We start from the raw sequence: 20,343 nt of genomic DNA, 5'->3' as shown, positions 1-20,343 counted from the left end.
AGTGACTGTCCCTGAACCTGCGTGGAAGACCTGGAAGTTCCTGGCTCCTAGCTTCAGATCAGCCCAATTCTGGCCATTGCAGCCATTTGGGGAGTGAAGCAGCAGATCAAAGACGTTTCTCTCTGACTTTCCTTTTATTTATTTATTTATTTTTATTTTTATTTTTGACAGTCAGAGTGGACAGTGAGAGAGAGAGACAGAGAGAAAAGTCTTCCTTTTGCCATTGGTTCACCCTCCAATGGCTGCCGCAGCCGGCGCGCTGCGGCCAGTGCACCGTGCTGATCCGAAGCCAGGAGCCAGGTACCTCTCCTGGTCTCCCATGTGGGTGTAGGGCCCAGGGACTTGGGCCATTCTCCATTGCACTCTCGGGCCACAGCAGAGGGCTGGCCTGGAAGAGGGGCAACCAGAACACGGCAACCCGACCGGGACTAGAATCCGGTGTGCCGGCACCGCAGGTGGAGGATTAGCCTAGTGAGCTGCGGCGCTGGCCTGATTCTCCTCTTTGTAACTTGACCTCTCAAATTAAAAACAAAAAAGAAAAGCACTAGAAAATAACATTAGGGGCAAGGGCCAGTGTTGTGGCATACTGGGTTAAGCCAATGCATACAATGCCAGCATCCCCTATCTGTGCACAGCTCTGAGTCCTGCTGCACCACTTCTGTCTGGGAAGACAGAGGCTGGATGACTGACCAAATACTTGGGCCACTCCCACCCATGCAGGAGACCCAGATAGAGTTCTAGGTTCCTGGTTTCAGCCTGGTCCAGCTGTGGCTGTTGCAGGTATTTGGGGAGTGAACCAGCAGATGGTAAATTCGTCTCTCTCCTTTCAAGTAAATAACAAATGTTAAAAAAAACCTCCAACTAATTCTTACTCATTAATGTAAATTATAAAGATCTTTACCATTAAATTTTTTTAAAATATATGTATACATATAAACCAATATTTATTTTAGTTTACTGATTTTTTAAGCTACATGAAAGCAATCTATATTATGTTACAGTCCTGAGAACTACTTCTCATTTTTGTCTAATGAGTACTTTCAAAAATCACTTTACAGTTTCTATTGTCTAAACTAACATTTAGATAATACCTACTTTAAAAAGCAGAGACACATTGGAGCCATTATGCAGAACTTAAGGAAATTTTTCAGATAATAAATACTAGTTTTTAAAGAAGAGTTATTTATTTATTTGAAAGGCAGAGTTAAGAGAGAGAGGGAGAGACCGAGAGATCTTTCATCCACTGGTTCACTTCCCAGATGGCTGCAACAGCTGGGGCTGGGCCAGGCTGAAGCCAGGAGCCAGGAGCTTCTTCTGGATCTCCCAGGTGGATGGCAGAGGCCCAAGCACTTGGGCCATCTTCTGCTGCTTTTCCCAAGCCATTAACAGGGAGCTGGATTGGAAGTGGAATAGGCAGGTTTTGAACCAATGCCCATATGGGATGCCGGCATTGCAGGCAGCGGCTTTACCTGCTACCTCACGACACTGGCCCCAAGAAACACTATTTTTTTTTTTTTTTATCTTTTATTTAATGAATATAAATTTCCAAAGTACGACTCATGGGTTACAATGGCTTCCCCCCCCATACCGTCCCTCCCACCCACAACCCTCCCCTTTCCCACTCCCTCTCCCCTTCCATTCACATCAAGATTCATTTTCGATTATCTTAATATACAGAAGATCAGCTTAGTATACCTTAAGTAAGGATTTCAACAGTTTGCTCCCACACAGAAACATAAAGTGAAAAATAATAGATGATTTTTTTTAAATGATGATGAAATCAGATCAGACCTATTGTCATGTTTAATCCCAGTGAGAGTCAAGTTGGGAAAAACACTATTTTTATCTTACGAGAAAAGTGATCAAACAACAGAGCATGTAGAAACCTCACCATAAAATAAATCTGAGGCTTCAAGAATGGCATAACCCAAACAGTAAATTTTAAGTAAGGTCCATATGTACAGCAGCATAATGAAATCACTCAAGCCATTTCTCCCCAATCCACATTAGTCTTTCATCTGGCTTTTAGAGAAGCCTACAGTCTGGTCTCCCAGCCTTACCATTCCTTTACCTGTTCTTAATCCAGCAGCCAGAGCAATCCTGATAAGCATAAGTCAGATCATGGTGTTCTTCAGCTTAAGTCCATCCAGGGCAGGGCAAGCTTTGGCACAGCAGATCAAGTTGTTTCTTGGGACCCCCCCGTCCCATATCAGGGTGCCTGGTTCAATCCTAGCTAGTCTGCTTCCTATCTAGCTTCCTGTTAATGAGCACCCTGGGAGGCAGCACATGATGACTCAAGTACTTGGGCCCCTGCCCCCACGTGGGAGACCCAGATGGAGTTCCAGTTTCGTATCAGCTCTTACTCTACCTGGTTGTCATACTGGACACACTATGAGGCAAGCACTAGTGACTATAGGAAGTAAAAAGCAGAACAAACTAGGGAAACAGTTCCAAGGGGGTTTTAATATAGTGAATTATGAAACTGAAATAGAAGTTAATACTTGATCACAGCCTGGCAGCATTATCTGTTGCTTGGCACTAGGTGGCAGTCCCATGAAGCAAATGTAGTATCGGTGTGCAGGCAATGATTATGGATTGGAGCCGGTTATAGTTAATCATGTGGTTTCTGATAACATTCAAATTTAGAAACTTTACGAGATTGTGTCTCTGTTTTTAAAAATGGCATTTAAAAAGCATGTGAGAAACAAAGCAATAGTGAGAACACAAGCACTCGGGGTACACCTCCCCCGAGCGCCCGCCTGCAGACGCATCCCTGGGGCTGCTGAAAAAGTGGAGCAACTGTGGCTTGCCACCCTCACCTTTCACCTTTCAATGCAATGCTTTAAAATTCTTAAGGTGCTTTTTTCCTTTGTCCATTTTTACCTTTGGGTCTCACTAAGTTAGGGAGTGTAAGAATTCTTTTTTTTAAAGATTTATTTATTTATTTGAAAGGCAAGTTACACAGAGAGAGAAGGAGACACAGAGAGAGAGAGAGAGAGGTTGGTCTTCCATCTGCTGATTCACTCCCCAGTTGGCCATCAGCCACAGCTGTGCTGATCTGAAGCCAGAAGCTTCCTCTGGGTCTCCCATGTGGGTGTAGGGGATATAGGCCGTCTTCTACTGCTTTCCAGACTATAGCAGAGAGCTGGATCAGAAGTGGTGCAGCCAACACTTGAACCAGCACCCGTATGGGATGTTGGCATTGCAGGCGGTGGCTTTACCCACTATGCCACAGTGCTGGCCCCTGTGAGAATTCTTAACCCCTTGATTCCAAAAGCAAAGAGGAAGTGACTCATGATTCAGAATAGGTCATCAACAGGCCCACTGAACACCTCTGGTTGATAAACTGAACAGAAGGTATCTACAAACCCTGCCTTCTCTTTTTATGTGTATGTTTGTGTGTCTGTATGTGTTGTGCATAAAATTTACTTCTTTGAAAGGCAGAGTGATAGGGAGAGAGGGAAAGACAAAGAGAGACAGAGATATTTAATCTGCTGGTTCACTCTCTCATGTCCCCAACATTTGGTGTGATCAGGCTGAAGCCGGGAACCTGGAACTCCATCTGGGTCTCCCACGTGGGGGCAGGGGCCCAAGTACTTGAGTCATCATGTGCTGCCTCCCAGGGTGCGCATTTACAAGAAGCTAGATAGGAAGCAGACTAGCTAGGATTGAACCAGGCACCCTGATATGGGACAGGGGGGTCCCAAGAAACAACTTGATCTGCTGTGCCAAAGCTTGCCCTGCCCTGGATGGACTTAAGCCGAAGAATGCCATGATCTGACTTATGCTTATCAGGATTGCTCTGGCTGCTGGATTAACAACAGGTAAAGGAGGGGCCGGCGCTATGGCTCACTTGGTTAATCCTCTGCCTGTGGCGCTGGCATCCCATACGGGCGCCGGGTTCTAGTCCCAGTTGCTCCTCTTCCAGTCCAGCTTTCTGCTGTGGCCCGGGAGGGCAGTGGAGGATGGCCCAGGTATTTGAGCCCCTGCACCCGCATGGGAGAACAGGAGGAAGCACCTGGCTCCTGGCTTTGGATCGGCGTAGCTCCAGTGGCAGCAGCCATTTGGGGAGTGAACCAACGGAAGGAAGACTTTTCTTTTTGTCTCTCTCTCTCTCACTGTCTACTCTTATCTGTCAAAAAAAAAAAAAAAAAAAAAAAAAAAAAAAAAAAAAAGACAAGAAAAGAAAAGAACAGGTAAAGGAATGGTAAGGACAAAGGCTGGGAGACCAGAGTGGAGGCTCCTGTAAAATCCAGATGAAGGACAGTGATGAGGATTAGGGAGAAAGGATCTGGGTGAAGTCATTATGCTGAGTACATACAGACCTTGACAGGTAAGTAACAAATCAAACTCACACTGCAATGAAGCCCTTCAAAACGTTTTCTGTTACTTTGACACAGCCAGGGTTTTCATGTACAAACCTTATCTTGTGACCCGGAGGGTGTGTCTTCCAGAGTCTCAGTGCTTCCCAGGTTGGAGAGGTGAGTACTTGGCTGTAATCCAGGGCTGGAGATATTGGAGTCACCCATCTGATTCTTTAAAGAAGTAAAATGAAAAGTACATCAAGTGAAAAAAAGTTTGCCTTCTATTATTTGGTTTATAAAACAGCATTTAGGGTTATCAGAAAAGCTATTTTAAAAAACAATCTAAAATCCATTGTTGGTGGGAATGTAAACTAGTACAACCATTATGGAAGACAGTATGGAGATTCCTAAGAGAACTGAAAATTTATCTACTATATGACCCAGCCATCCGATTCCTAGAAATTTACCCAAATCAAACAAAATCAGCATATGAAAGAATTATTTGTACCCCCAACTTTACTGCAGCTCAATTTACAATAGCTAAGATAATGGAATCAACTCAGATGTCCATTAACTGATGACTGGACAAAGAAAATGTAGCATATATACACTGTGGAATACTGTCTTTAGTAATAAAATGGCTGTAACTAGAAATCATTATGCTTACTGACATAGAGCAAGTCTCAAAGACAAGTATCATGTGTACTCTGATATATGGCAGCTAATATAGAATACAAAAAATCTATAGGAATGAAATGGTCATTTTGGGACGATAGTTGTTTATTCTTCTGTGCAACTGTGGTCTGCCTACTTTTTACTTGTTGAATATTATAATTAGTTGCAAATTAAGCCTGTGAATATAGTGTGGATTAAAATTATGTCTGCATGGGGTTGGTGCTGTGGCATAGTGGGTAAAGCTGCTGCCTACAGTCCTGGCTGCTCCATTTCTGATCCAGCTCTCTGCTATGGCCTGAGGAGGCAGCAGAAGATGGCCTTGGGTCATCTGTACCCACGTGGGAGACCTGGAGGAAGCTTCTGGCTCCTGATTGGCACAGCTCCATTGTGGCCTTCTGGGGAGTGAACCAGATGGGATGGAAGACACCTCTCTCTCTCACTCTGCCTCTGCCTCTCTGTAACCCTGCCTTTCAAACAAATAAATTAATCTTAAAAAAAAAATGTCTGCAAAAACTGATGAGGGGAAGGTTAGGGGAGAAGCAGGGGAGGGACGTGTGGTTGTCTTCTTGGAACTATACCTAACAATAGGTAGAATGCATAAAATCTGTCCTCTTTATATTAATAAAAAAATCTGGCTTGTAAAAAAAACACAAACAAGAAATCCTCCAAAATGTTTGCTCTAGACTGTCATGTAAATAATTTATAAAATTTCTAGAAAGCTAAGTACCTAAACAATTTTAGCTGTTACTTTAATCAGTTTTAAGGAAGAAACAATGGTATTACTTTGTTATATATTCCTATTTAAGTTAACATATGGTGATGCTAACTATTGTGGGGTATACAGTTCTATTTGTGTACCCACCACCATGATGGATACCAGACTTCCATCAACCTGAAAGGCTCTGTATGCTGTCCCAGTGTAGTCATATCCTCCCTCTACTGCTGACAACCAGTGAATTGATCTGTCACTCTTGCTGTTTTTCAAAAATGTCACACAAATGGCATTTAAGTGGAATACTGGCTTCTTTCACTTAGCATAATGTCTCTGAGACTCATCCATGCTGTTGTATGGTATTAACAATTCATTCCTTTTTATTGCTGAGTAGTCTTCCATCATATGATTATATTATATTACAGTCTGTTTATTCTCCTACAGAAGGAGATTTATGTTATTTCAATTTTTTGGTTATTACAATACAGCTTCTATAAGTATCTATACAGGTTTAAGTGTGGGAAAAGTTCTACTTCTCTGTGGTAAACACGTAGGAACAGTAAACACACTCTTATAAAAAGTTTTATACTTTCCCTTTAGATCTAGGATCGATTCTGATTTTTGCATATGATGTATTTATGCATTTAGGTTAAGGTTATTTTGTTTGCATATGGATATTCAATTGTTTGAATGCCATTAAAATTGTTAACTTGAATAGGACCCTAAAAGTGAAAAAATACAGTTACAAAGATTGATTTATTTGAAAGGCAGAATTACAGGAAGAGGGATGGGGAGAGAGATAAGGAGAGAAATCTTCCATCTGCTGGTTCATTTCCCAAGTGACCCCAACAGCCTGGCTGAAGCCAAGAGCCAGAACTCCATCCAGGTCTTCCATGTGGGTGGCAGGGCCCCAACACTCAGGTGATTTTCTACTGCTTTCACAGGTGCATTTACAGGGAGCTGAATTGGAAGTGGAGCAGCTGGGACTCAAACTGGAGCCTACATGGGAAGCTGCAGGTGGTGGCTTAACATGACGTGCCATAATGCTGGCCCCTGAAAATATTTCTGTTCTTCAAAAGAAACCTCAAAAAATGATCACTGGGATGGACACAGAATTATAAATTTTTAACAACTTAAGTTTTTTATATTTGGGCTATGTGATCCAGTATCTGGTATTACTGATACCAAAAGATATAACCAAAAACCATTTAGAAAACTCAAGACACTAGATTTTTAAAAAAGCAGCCTTTTCAAAGTTCAGTCTGCAGACAATTAGTTCTCTTGCTACCATATTATAAAAACATGTGCTTACTACAGGAGAGGCAAATGTTAAATTAAGGCATTACACTTTTTTTTTTTTTTCCTATTCAAATGACTTAATCCTTGTATTATTTCAGAACATCACAGGGGTGAAACTGTTTGCAAAAGCTTGCAAAATGTCTTCTACCATATCCCTTTCTGTGCAGCAACACCATCAACCAGCCACCAATTTCACTACTGGGAATGCTTGGAATCGAATTATATTACAGAAAACATAAACATTGTTCACAGTAAATCCTTAAAACACAAAGTGCAAATGTTCAGAAACACTTAGGAAGCTGGAGTCTCCCTTTAAAAAAAAATCCAGAATTGTCATTTGCAGAGACTATCTGGCAGCACCAGGTCATTTGGCATTAACTGGCTGGGACTTCACTGCAAATGATCTCTGTCAGGGAAGTGGCTCTCTGGCCTACTTTACCAATGCCACTGCTTACCTGGCTCTTGGGGCACTTGAGTTTGCAATACTCGAACATAAGCTGCATAGACTGTTTATGATATGTTGTTCTTTAATGTAAGGTATCGAGAACTTCATGTTTTTTCGATACTTGTGTAGGGCTTTTCTTGATGGTTCATTTTGTTAATGACTACTAGGATGAGGGGATTGGACAATCACAGCCAGATCTGCTGGAAGTCATTTTTATAATACAGGGTATAAATCTTATAATTGTCAAAATCCTTTAATCTACCAAGTCAAGTAATTCATCTTAAGGAAAAAATTAATGCTGTACATGAAGATTTAGCTACAAAATGTTCCTATTAGAATAGAAAGAGAAATCTATGCTATCATTTATGGGAGACTGGGAAGAAGTACCTGGCTCTTGGCTTCGGATCAGTGCAGCTCTGGCCGTTGCAGCCATCTGGGGAGTGAACCAACAGACAGAAGACCTCTATCTCTGTCTCTCCCTCTCACTGTCTGTAACTCTACCTCTTAAATAACAAAGTATTTTCAGTGATTATGATGGGTGGCTGGGTGATGGAATTAAATTCCACCCAAACCCAGGGTTATATTCTGTGGCAAGAAACAACTCAAACTGTACCAGTTATGAGGGTGCTTACTGGAGAGTTTTAGTTTTTTTTTTTAATTTTTTAAACCATCTTTAATTATTATAAATGGGGGCCAGCGCTGTGGTGCAGTGGGTTAACGCCCTGGCCTGAAGCGCCAGCATCCCACATGGGCGCAAGTTCGAGACCTGGCTGCTCCACTTCTGATCCAGCTCTCTGCTATGGCCTGGGAATGCAGTAGAAGATGGCCCAAGTCCTTGGGCCCCTGCACCTGCGTGGGAGACTCAGAAGAAGCTCCTGGCTCCTGGCTTTGGATCGGTACAGCTCTGGCTGTTGTGGCCAACTGGGGAGTGAACCAGTGGATGGAAGACCTCTCTCTCTCTCTCTTTCTGTCTCTGTCTCTCTTCTCTCTGTGTAACTCTGACTTTCAAATAAATCAAGAAATATTTAAAAAATAATTATTATAAATGCCCCTCCCACAAAAGTCTGACATTTCGGGGCTGCTGGCATCCCATATGAGCACCAGTTTGAATCTGGGCTGCCCTGCTTAAAATTCAGCTTCCTGCTAATGTGCTTGCAAAAGCAGTGGTAGATGGCCCAAGTTCTTGGGCCCGTGCCACAAATGTGGGAGACCTGGATGGAATTCCAGGCTCCTGGATTTGGCCTGGACTAGCCCTGGCCATTGTGGCCATTTAGGGAGTGAACCAGAAGATTCTTCCCTGGTCAGCACCCAGAGAACCTTACCCTCTCGTACTCATCCTTGGCTCTGCTCAGCATCTCCAGGATGTCGATGGGCCGGTGGTCGCTGCAGCCATTGGCCTGGTTTGGACTCTGTTTATCCCGAGCAGCTTGTTGCGATCGCCTTGTTTCCTCTTCTACCACGCTAGAGGAGGAGAGCTGGATTTTAGAAAAGCCTCTTTAGACACAATCTGACCCAAGAAGTCTTTTGCTGTCCATCTTCCAAGGGTATGCCAACAGGGTCACATGATGCCCGTATCCTCCCAGCACATCAATACACAGCCTTGGTTATTTCATTCCGGGAAAATATAACTAACGTTTTTACTTGTTCACTACGCTGCCAACCAATACATTTCACCTTTAAAAGACAAAAAAACAGGAGCCAGTGCTATGGCATAGTGGGTAAAGCTAATGCTTACAAGGTAGGCATCCCATATGAACACTGGTTCAAGTCCCGGCTGCTCCACTTCTGATCCAGCTCCCTGCTGATGGCCTGGGAAAACAGTGGAGGATGGCCCAAGTCCTTGGGCCCCTGAACCCACATGGGAGACCCAGAAGAAGCTCCTGGCTCCTGGCTTCAGATGGGCCCAGCTTTGGCCATTGTGGCCATTTGAGGAGTGAACCAGTGGATGAAGGATCTCTCTCTTCATTCCATTCTCCCTCTTTCTCTCTATAATTCTGCCTTTCAAATACATAAACAAACTAAAAAAAAAAGACAAAAACATAGAATTCCTTCCTAGAGTTGGTAGAAACATTTATGTCAAAAATTCTGTGAAAGTGTGTCCTTTTCTTCCTAGAAATATGTCAAAATCAGTCAACCTAGCTCATAAAATACATTTGAAACTGGACAATGCCAAGACACAGGTATGGCTGCACTGTTGAGCAACCCATTGTGGAAGTTTGTACTGTCCTTAGGCTAGCAAGGAGGAAGATTCACTTCTAGAAATAGATGTCTTGGTCAACCTTTGAACGTTAATGATAGTAAAAACAAACAATAGGTCTTCCCTAATCTTCCTTTTTTTTTTTTAATATTTTATTTTATTTTATTTTAGACAGGCAGAGTGGACAGTGAGAGAGAGAGACAGAGAGAAAAGTCTTCCTTTTGCCGTTGGTTCACCCTCCAAAGGCTGCTGCGGCCGGCGCACCGCGCTGATCCGAAGCCAGGAGCCAGGTGCTTATCCTGGTCTCCCATGGGGTGCAGGGCCCAAGCACTTGGGCCATCCTCCACTGCACTCCCTGGCCACAGCAGAGAGCTGGCCTGGAAGAGGGGCAACTGGGACAGAATCCGGCGCCCCGACCGGGACTAGAACCCGGTGTGCCGGCGCCGCTAGGCGGAGGATTAGCCTAGTGATCCGCGGCGCCGGCCTTCCCTAATCTTCTTAACATGGAAATTACAACTTTTTTTTTTTAAAAGATTCATTCAGTTTTTGGTCCCAACCATAATAAACAGGCATACTTTCCATGGGATTTTATGGGTACAGAATTTTGGTAACTTTATTAACTGAGAAGTTTCTAGACATTGGTGATAGCAGGCAACGAAATAATTCAGTAGTGAAGGACTGCATGGAAGAAGAGGAATAGGAGAATGGGCTGCAAGGGCTGGGCTCCTCACTGTCAGTTCACGGCTTTTTTTTTTTTAATTTTTTTATTTGACAGGCAGAGTTGGACGGTGAAAGAGACAGAGAGAAAGGTCTTCCTTCCGTTGGTTCACCCCCACAAATGGCCGCTACTGCCAGTGTGCTGCGGCCAATCTGAAGCCAGGAGCCAGGTACTTCTTCCTGGTCTCCCATGGGGGTGCAGGGCCCAAGCACTTGGGCCATCCTCCACTGCCTTCCCGGGCCACAGCAGAGAGCTGGTCTGGAAGAGGAACAACTGGGACTAGAACCCAGCGCCCACATGGGATGCCGTCACCGCAGGCAGAGGATTAACCAAGTGAGCCACGGAGCCGGCCCAAGTTCACGGCTTTACAATTGTCTGTTCAATAACTTGGACTGGCAGATTTTTCCAAATTTTGACCACAGAATCTTCCTAAGGTAGAATTCCTATCTGGGGAATGCTGCTTTAAAGTAATGTGTAGTTTCTCTGTCCAGATTCTCATAGTTCTGGATAAGATGGTCATATTTAAAACAAATGGGCTTCATGGGAAAGTGAAAGAAAATTGGCCAAACATGACTTAATGACAGGCCACACCAGCCTGAATCTACCTTCATAAAGGATGTCACATAGCTGATTTCCACCCACCTCCGGCCAAGCTGGTACTCAACTCTCCCTGACCAAGGCACACTCTGTGATTCTGGTTCAAAAGAAGAACATTTAGAATAATTACCACTGCTAACTTGGGGAACAGGTCATCTTACAGCACCACTGCTACACGCAGAAGCTTGCAGGAGTGGCAATGCACTAAACAGAAAGGAGGTCTGACTCTGCGACTGCTTCCAATTCAAAGTTTATGAATAGTGCTCCTGCTTCTCTCCCTTCCTCCTGAACACCAGAATAAGCCCCTATGACTGTGAGGTCAGCAATAAAGTTCACTCCTGTGAGTTGTCCAAATTTTCAACCATCTATGTGGATAAATAATCCAACAAGTTTTTAATTGTTAAAACCAGCTTCTGACAAACTGCATTTCTTCTTTAAGACAGTCAGCATCTTTCAAATTTCACCGGTTTTCAGCTTTGCCACACACCCAGATAATATCCAATTTTGATGGAGTACAGGTCTAGAAGCTTAATCGGTTTCCTATACAGCTTTTATAAATATTTTTTAGAATTTTTTTATAGGGTGGCCATCAAAAAGGTGATGGGAGGAACTATATTTGATAGGACACTGACACACAATTATTTTGATAGACATTATGCCAAAAAGAGTTTTACCAGTATTTCTAGTGAGCATAATTCTGAATTATGTAATAATCAGAGGCATATGGAGGCAGAGTTAGAGCAAAGAAAGATGATCTTTTATCCTTGGTAACCAAAAGGGCATCTATCACAGAGTTCATGGTAACATAAGGCATTCTCGTCAGCCATAAATAGGGCAGACACTGAAAAACTCACTATCCACACTTTCATGGAGGCATTCTTTAATCGCTCTCCATACTGCCTCTGCTTCTTAGTCAAACACACTGAAAATTTAAACAAAGTCCCTCTTATGGGCATCTCTGGTGTAAGAACCAAGAATGTTCTTCTGCAACCCCTTGCTTCCTGTTTGTACTTCCTCCTCCTATTTCTGGTTCAACCCTTTACCTCCAGCTAGGTCTTCAGTTTGCAGTTTCATCTACCATCATGCATTAAGGGTACCATTTACCTTGATGGAGAAAAATGGGCAATGGTTCCCTCTCAAGAGATGTTAGAGCTAAAACAGCCAGATTCTCGCACTCAACTGTTCTTATTTACAGCAGAAAGTGTCTTTAAATTAACACATTCCAAAGTCTAGATGTTTAAGAAAAATATTCTACATTTTTTTGATATCTATCCATGAATCAACAAACCTATATTTCATAAAGTAGCCAAAGTAAGCTACCTGTGCTACCACTTTCAAAACCAAAAAAACAAAACAAAACAAAACAAAAAAAAAAAAAGGACAATCAAATAAATGGTTTTGTTGAAAGAAGTTTTATCATTTTAGAGAAAAGATGTTCTAAAAATAGTGTTTTCAAATATGAGTGACTGTACGTCCAGAGGGAACAATGTCCTCAGGGCCTGCTCTCCGCTCTAGGAACCCGCAGCCAGAACAGATGGTAGGCAGGAAGCTGATAAACACCCAAGCAGGATGTTATTTGTCCCCGATTATCACTTGGCTTTAGCTATGCCTACTTTCTTTAAAAATGCATATATACCTAGAATTGAGATTTGGGAGTTAATTATTTATACCTTTATAAGAATTAACTTAAAAATAGACTATTACAACTAAAAAGGAAGAAGCAGCAGAAACGCTGCCCACTGGAGCACTCTCTCCAGAGGCTCTGTAGCCCCACAGGCCCTGCCTACACCACAGTGTCTTATGCTACCATGGTCTGGTCTGGCCATCCAGCTATGTGGACACAAATGGTAGCTTCTATGAGCTAGTTTGAGAAAGGACAATGAGGTACTATTTAGTCTGTGTCAGGAACAAGTTCACTTAAAGGAATTAAACACGGCCATGTGTGGGAGTTCTCTGTCAGGCTACCAACTACAGACCTTCACTATAGTCAGATCTGCACAGAACTAAATCATAGCCACTTTGTAAACGGTGGTTAGGCTGTATGTGTGTGTGATGACAATGATAACCTCCAGAACTAGGCAATTGGGCAACCCTAAGCTATATGTTCAACATTAAAGTTTCCAGTTAAATTATGCTCTGTCTGTAGGACGATATACAACACAGCCATCATAAATACTACAGAGGAAAATTAAATGTTCCAGAAAAATGCTGATGACATGAAAAGCAGGACATATAATATTATCCAATTTGTGGAAAAAATAATCACAAACATAAACCTAATATACAAATAATAGAAAGGAAAACTGGAAAGAAACAGATTAGAATGCTAATATTCACGGTAGCAGGATTGTAGGTGATTTTAAATTTAAGCTTTGCTGCATTTTTCAGATGTTTGGCAACAAAAAGGAAACTTGAGGGAAACATATGAGTTAGCAGACTCTAGTAACAAAGAGAGGTGGGAAGGAGAGCCATTTTCTATCTCCTGTATACCATTAATTCAGTCTATGTAGTTAAGGGAAATACTTACTCAGCCATGAGTTTTGCTATGCGGTGACAGTCATTCTTGTCATAAAACCAGATACTGTATATTGACACTTGAAAAACAAAGAGGAAAAAAAGGATGAGAGAAAAGAGGTTTCAATATTTAGGTATATGTAAATACTTACATATTATCATCAGCATGGAATGTCACTGATTTTCCCAACAGACTCTTAAATAAAAACTTTCCCTCAAAACCCTGCTTAACAAAATCAGGACTGAAAAAACATTCAGATGAAAATTCCAAGAAATATTTGGTTTTAGATGTTATTATTAGATCTCACTGATGCTGAATTAAGTGTAAGGTTGTATCATTATGTATGTATTACCAAGAAAGAAAAGAGGGCGTGGCATTGTGGTGGGGCAGGTGAAGCTGCCACTAGTGACATGCTGGTGGAGTGCTAGTTTGAGTCCCAGCTGCTCTGCTTCTGATTCAACCCCATGCACAGGTGCCTGGGAAACCAGCACAAGAGGGCCGAAATTCTTGGAACTCTGCCACCCACGTGGGAAACCCCGAAGAGTTGTGGGCTCCTGGCTTTGACCTAGTACAGCCCAGCAATGGAAGCCATTCTAGGGAGTGAGCCAGAGGATGGAAGATCTCTTTTTCTGTTTCTCTTTCACATCAAATAAATACATAAATACATAAATAAATGAAAGGAAGGAAGAAAGAAGGCTGACAATTAAGATTCAATACTGATTCAAGATGCATTCCAAATTGGATTTTTTCTTTTGTAAAGATTTATTTATTTATTTGCAAGGCAGAGTTAGAGAGAGAGGCAGAGGCAGAGGCAGAGGCAGAAAGAGATCTTCTGTCCACTTCCATCCACTGGCCCCAAATGGCTGCGATGGCCAGAGCTGGGCTGATCCAAAGTCAGGAGCTTCTTCCAGGCTTCCCATGTGGGTGCAGGTGCCCAAGCACTTGGGCTATCTTCTACTGCTTTCCCAGGCCATAGCGGAGAGCCGGATTGGAAGTGGAACAGCCGGGTCTAGACTGGCACCTCTATGGGATGCCAGTGCTGCAGACGGCAGCTTTACCTGCTATGCCACAGTGCCAGCCCTCCCAAATTGATCTTAATTATTGAAAACTAAGTTCACTGACTAACCAAACCCTAGAATCTTTATGAATCTCTTTAAACTTAAAAATATAGAATTGAGAGGCCGGTGTTGTGGCATAGAGTTACCACTGTTTGCTATGTTAGCATCTTGTGATGGAATGTCAGTTTGAATCCCAGCTGTTCCACTTCATAGTCAATTCCCTACTAACGCACTTAGAAAGGCAGCAGATGATGGCCCGAGTACATGGGCTCCTGCTAGTCATGTGGGAGCCCAGATGAAGTTCCTGGCTCCTGGATTTGGACTAGCCTAGTCCTAGTGATTGCAGCTATTTAGGGGAGTGAGCCGATGGATTTAAGAGCTTTGTCTCTTTCACTTTTCCTTCAAATAAATAAATCTTTAAGGATATATATATAGAATTGAAATTATGTTACAGTAAAGGCAAAGCTTTGAATACAAACATGAGCTACAGATCCATCCTATAATCAACTGCTGATCTATGAAATAGCCTTGCTTAGTCACACTTCTTTTACTATCGTTTTTTTTACTCCTAGTATAGTGATTAGCACAAAAAAAAGCACTAAAAAATTTGTTTGCATGATAAATGAGCTTAAAAAAACTAATTTATCTGAAAGGCAGAGAGATTGAGTGCATGGACAGAGTTCTTCCGTCCACTGGCTCACTCCCCAAATGCCCAGAGCTAGAGCTGACTCAGGCCCAAGTCAGGAGTTCGGAACTCAATCTGGGTCTCGCACATTGGTGACAGGGACCGAAGGACTTGAGCCATCATCTGCTGCCTCCCAGGGTGCACATTAGCAGGAAGCTGGATAGGAATTGGAGGGGCTCAAGTCAGGCACTCTGATATGGGTTGCAGGAAAGCCAACATCTTTACTGCTATGCCAAATGCTTACCCTGAGGATAAATTAACTTTATTTTTAAAGATGATAGTACATAGAAGCTACTATAAATACTTGTTGGATAAGATAGAGCACAAGTACTAAACATGTAAGTTAAACACAAGGATGGGTAAAGCTCACTGCTACCATGTACACCCACCATGACACTCAAAGCTCATTGCAACCTGCACCTCCTGTGATATTTACAACGACTATGACATTAGAAGGACAGGTATCACTACCTCCTTTTTAAAAATCTAAGTTTCTAGGCCGGCGCCGCGGCTCACTAGGCTAATCCTCCGCCTAGCGGTGCCGGCACACCAGGTTCTAGTCCTGGTTGCCCCTCTTCCAGGCCAGCCCTCTGCTGTGGCCAGGGAGTGCAGTGGAGGATGGCCCAGGTGCTTGGGCCCTGCACCCCATGGGAGACCAGGAAAAGCACCTGGCTCCTGGCTCCTGCCATCGGATCAGCGCAGTGCGCCGGCTGCAGCACGCCGGCCGTGGCGGCCATTGGAGGGTGAACCAACGGCAAAGGAAGACCTTTCTCTCTGTCTCTCTCTCACTGTCCACTCTGCCTGTCAAAAAAAAAAAAAAAAAAAAAAATCTAAGTTTCTTTTTTAAAGATTTATTTATTTATTTGCAAGTCCGAGTTACATAGAGAGAGAAGGAGAAGCAGAGAGACAGAGGTCTTCCATCCATTGGTTCACTCCCCAACAGGCTGCAATGGCTGGAGCTGTGCTGATCCGAAGCCAGGAGCTTCTTCTGGGTCTCCCACGTGGGTGCAGGGGCCCAAGGACTTGGGCCATCTTCTACTGCTCTCCCAGGCAATAGCAGAGAGCTGGATTGGAAGTGGAGCAGCTGGGACTCGAACTGGCACCCATATGGGATGCAGGCGCTGCAGGCGGCGGCTTTAGTCGCTATGCCACAGCATCAGCCCCCCAAAATCAAAGGTTTTATTTTTGAAACAAATGTATCTTCACATGTTATTGTGAAAAACAGGTCTCTGTGTCCTTTCAAGGTTGTCTCCCTCAATGGTAACATTTTACAAAACTACAGTCTCCTATTATAAGCCAGGAAACAGAAATTGATCAGTCAAGATAGAGAACATTTCCTTGGCCACAAGAATCCCTGGTGACCTTTTATAGCTGCATCCACATTCCTTGGTTCCCTCCGGTAAACACTAATCTGTTTGTCATTGTACATTACTGTCACTTGAAGATATTGTATATAATGGAATCATACAGAAAGCAACCTTGTAAGAATGACTTTTCTGATTCAGCAAAATTATCTAGAGAACTCCCTGCTCATGCTAGTTGTGCCCTGTATCAAGAATTTCTTTTTTTTACCCAGTTTTCCACCCTTTGGAAATACCAGTTTGTTTAACTATCATCCATCTAAGAATATCTGGGGGTATTTCCAGTTTTGGGCCATTATGGATAAAGCTGCTATGAAGTTTCACAGTTTTTATTTTAAACAGAAAGTAAGGAGTTGGGGGAGAGGGTAACAGACAGACAGAGATCTTCCATCCACTGGTTTATTTCCTAAATGGCCACAAAAAGCCAGGAGCCTCATCTGGGTCTCCCTTTTGATGGCAGGGTCCAAGTATATGGGCCATCTTCCACTGCTTTCCTAGGCATGTTAGCAGGGAGCTGGATCCAAAATGGAGCACCCAGGAATCCAACCAGTGTCCATATGGGATGCTGGGGTCACAGGTGGTGGCTAAACCTGCTGCGCCACAGCTGGTCCCTACATAGAATTTTTATGTGAATATAAATTTTCCTTTTTCTGGGTTAAATGCCCAATAATACAGTTCAATGGCAGTTGTGTGTTTAGTTTAATGAAAAACTGTCAACGTGTCATCCAGTGTGGCTGTGCAATTTCACTTTCCTACAATTAATCTATGAGTATTTTGGTTTCTATAGGCTTGTATGTTTTGTCACTATTTTTAATGCTGATTTAATGTGATACCTCATTGAGGGGGACTTTGTCAATGTATCTTCTTTTTTTAAAGCTTTAAAAAATATTTATTTATTTATTTATTTGAAAGGCAGAGGCAGAGAAAGAGATAGGTCTCCCACCCATTGGTTCATTCCCCACATGGCCGCAACTGCTGGAGCTTCACTGATCTGAAGCCAGGAGCCGGGATCCAGGAGTTTCTTCCAGGTCTCCCATGTGGGTGCAGGGGCCCAAGGACTTGGGCCATCTTCTACTGCTTTCTGAGGCCATAGCAGAGAGCTGGATTGGAAGTGGAGGAGCCAGGACTTGAACCAGTGACCCTATAGAATGCTGGTACTGCAAGTGGCAGCTTTACCTGCTATGCCACAGCGCCAGCCTTGCCAATATATCTTCTTTAGTGTCTTTTGCCTCTCCCAATTAGATTTTTTTTTTACTGTTGAGTTTTGGATACTAGTCCTCTGATGGATATGTTCTGAAACTATTTTCCCCGGGGCCAGTGCTGTGGTGTAGCAAGTAAAGTCGCCACCTGCAGTGCCAGCATCCCATACGAGTGCTAAGTCAAGTCCTGGCTGCTCCACTTCCAATCCAGCTCTCTGCTATTGCCTGGGAGAGCAGTAGAAGATGGTCCAAGTCCTTGGGACCCTGCACCTGTGTGGGAGACCCAGAAGAAGCTCCTGGCTTCCTGACTTTGGATCGGCGCAGCTCCAGCTGTTGCAGCCAATTGGGGAGTGAACCAGTGGATGGAAGACCTCTTTCTCTCTCTCTGTGCCTCCTTCTCTCTCTGTGTAACTCTGACTTTCAAATAAATAACTAAATAAATAAATCTAAAAAAAAAAAAAAAAAAGGAAAGACATAATGACCATCTTAAGTACTAAGAAAAATTAAAAAAAAAATATTTCCCCAAGTCTGTAGCTTGTCTAGTCCTGTAAGAGGGAAAGTTTTTGATAAAAAAAAAAATTATTTATTTTCATTTCTTTGAAAGGCACTGTGAGGAGAGGGAAAGAGAGAGGGAGGTAAGGAGGTAGAGGGATAGATAGATCTTTCACCCTCTTGTTCACTCCCCAAATGCCTGCAGTAGATAGTAGGGGGCCAGATAAAATCCAGGTTAGAACTCAATCCATGTCTCCCACACGAATGGCAGAAACCCAGGTACTTGAACTGTCATTTGCTGCCTTGCAGTGTGAATACTAGCAGAAAGGTGGATTGGAAGTAGAGCCAAAATTTGAACTGGGTTGGCACTGTGTAGTGGTTAGTTAAGCTGGTACCTGCTCTGCTGACATCCTATGGGTGCCAATTCCATATCCGGCTGCCCCACCTCGAATTCAGCTCCCTGATAACGTGCCTGGGAAAACAGTGGAAGATGGCCCAAATGCCTGGGTTCCTGCCACCTATATGGGAGATCCAGAAACTGCTCCAGGCTCCTGGCTTCAGGCTGGCACAGCCCTGGCCATTGTGGCAATTTGGGGAGTGAAGCACTTGATGGAAGATCTCTCTCTGTAACTTTGCCTTTCAAATAAATTAAAAAAAAAAAATCTTAAAAAAAAAAAAAAGACTTGAACTAGGCACTCTGATACAGGATGCGGGCATCCTTTGTAGTGTCTTAACTGCTGTACCAAATGTCTGCCCCAGAAGTTTTAAATTTTCAAAGTCTAATTTATCATTTTTTTTTTATTGCAGATGCTTTTGGTGTCAAGTCTCTTTTCTTAGTTCCACTTACAACATTTTTCTTGAATGATTTATAGTTTTACAATTAAGTTGCAATCCACTATGATTTTTTAAATGTCATTATCCCTAAATTTTTTAGATTTATTTATTTGTTTGAAAGTCAAAAGCTACAGAGAAGGAGAGGTAGAGAGAGAGAGAATCTTCCACCTACTGGTTCCCTCGCCAAATAACTGCAATGGTCAGGGTTGGGCCAGGCCGAAGCCAGGAGCTTTATCCGGGTCTCTTACATGGGAGCAGAGGCCCAGGGATTTGGGCCATCTTTCATTTTAGAAAGCTACTACTAATAAGCTATTTTAATTGCAAATTATTGTCACCCTGAATTAAGGCTTTCAGTCCATAAAAGACTCTATGGCAAATCACAACTTTAAAAGTTCCTTTCTCAGCAGAAACAAAAATCTGATTAGATTTTCTGTTGATGTCATAGATTGAATTAAAATATTGAGGGGTCATAGTTCAGCCTGGTGGTTGAGGCACTGGTGGGGAAGTCTCGTCCTATATTGGAGTGCCTAGGTTCAAGTCCTGGCTCTACGCCCAATTTGAGTTTTCCTGGGAATCAGAAGTGATGGCCCAAGTATTGGGTCTCTGCCAAACACATGGGGAGACCTGGATTGAGTTCCCAGTTTCTGGCTACTGAGGATGGGCACTTTCTCTGTCTCTCAAATAAACAAATAAAAATTTAGAAACACTTTTTTGACACACAGAGTGAATGAACAGCTTCATTTTAAGGAATGTAGATCATGAAGTATTTTTCCTACCCTTCTCTGGCACTAAAAACCGCCCTAAACCCTTGAACCCTATGTTTTGCCAAGCATCCTGCACTATATGGGGTCAGCCCAGGTTGATCAGTTTCTAAAGCATTCAGCTTGGTGTGAATAATTTGTCCTGTTAGGAATTCATTTTATAGTGCCTCTTTGTTCACAGAATTTCAAAGCACTACCAGCGCTTCAATCAGAATCATAAGAAATTTTGCAATGCTTTACATAATCTAAGGCAACAAATTAACTCAGTTTTGATATCACAGTGGAAGGAACACAGAAACAGCCTTGTTATGGAGGAGATAACTATTAGGCATTATCTACTGCCTCTTTATTACCTCATTATCTATTAGTCTCTTAGTAGTTGAGACTTGCACCAACACAGAGTAAATCAGATCAGGGCTTTGAAAAGATTCCATATATGGCAATCACACACAACCAGCTTTCTTTAAATATACCTCTTCCAACCTTGGCTA

General features: G+C 42.8%; 1 protein-coding gene across 3 annotated transcripts in view; it reads right to left on the bottom strand.

The window, feature by feature from the left end:
- The window catches only part of DCP1A (decapping mRNA 1A), a 62,272-nt gene that overhangs the window by 21,431 nt on the left and 20,498 nt on the right, over positions 1 to 20,343 (bottom strand). For all 3 annotated transcript variants that reach the window (XR_007921899.2, XR_007921900.2, XM_002713390.5), the window contains exons 4-6: positions 13,475 to 13,541; positions 8,758 to 8,896; positions 4,422 to 4,535 (exon numbers count right to left, since the gene is read on the bottom strand). Coding sequence is in view for 1 of the 3 variants with exons in the window: in XM_002713390.5 (XP_002713436.1) it covers positions 4,422 to 4,535; positions 8,758 to 8,896; positions 13,475 to 13,541 (320 nt within the window). In the remaining 2 variants the exon portion in view is untranslated. The remainder of the gene's footprint in view (positions 1 to 4,421; positions 4,536 to 8,757; positions 8,897 to 13,474; positions 13,542 to 20,343) is intronic.

The sequence above is a fragment of the Oryctolagus cuniculus genome, chromosome 10 (assembly GCF_964237555.1).
Source record: "Oryctolagus cuniculus chromosome 10, mOryCun1.1, whole genome shotgun sequence".
Taxonomy (NCBI): Eukaryota; Metazoa; Chordata; class Mammalia; order Lagomorpha; family Leporidae; genus Oryctolagus; species Oryctolagus cuniculus.
This window is presented reverse-complemented; position numbering and strand designations above follow the sequence as displayed.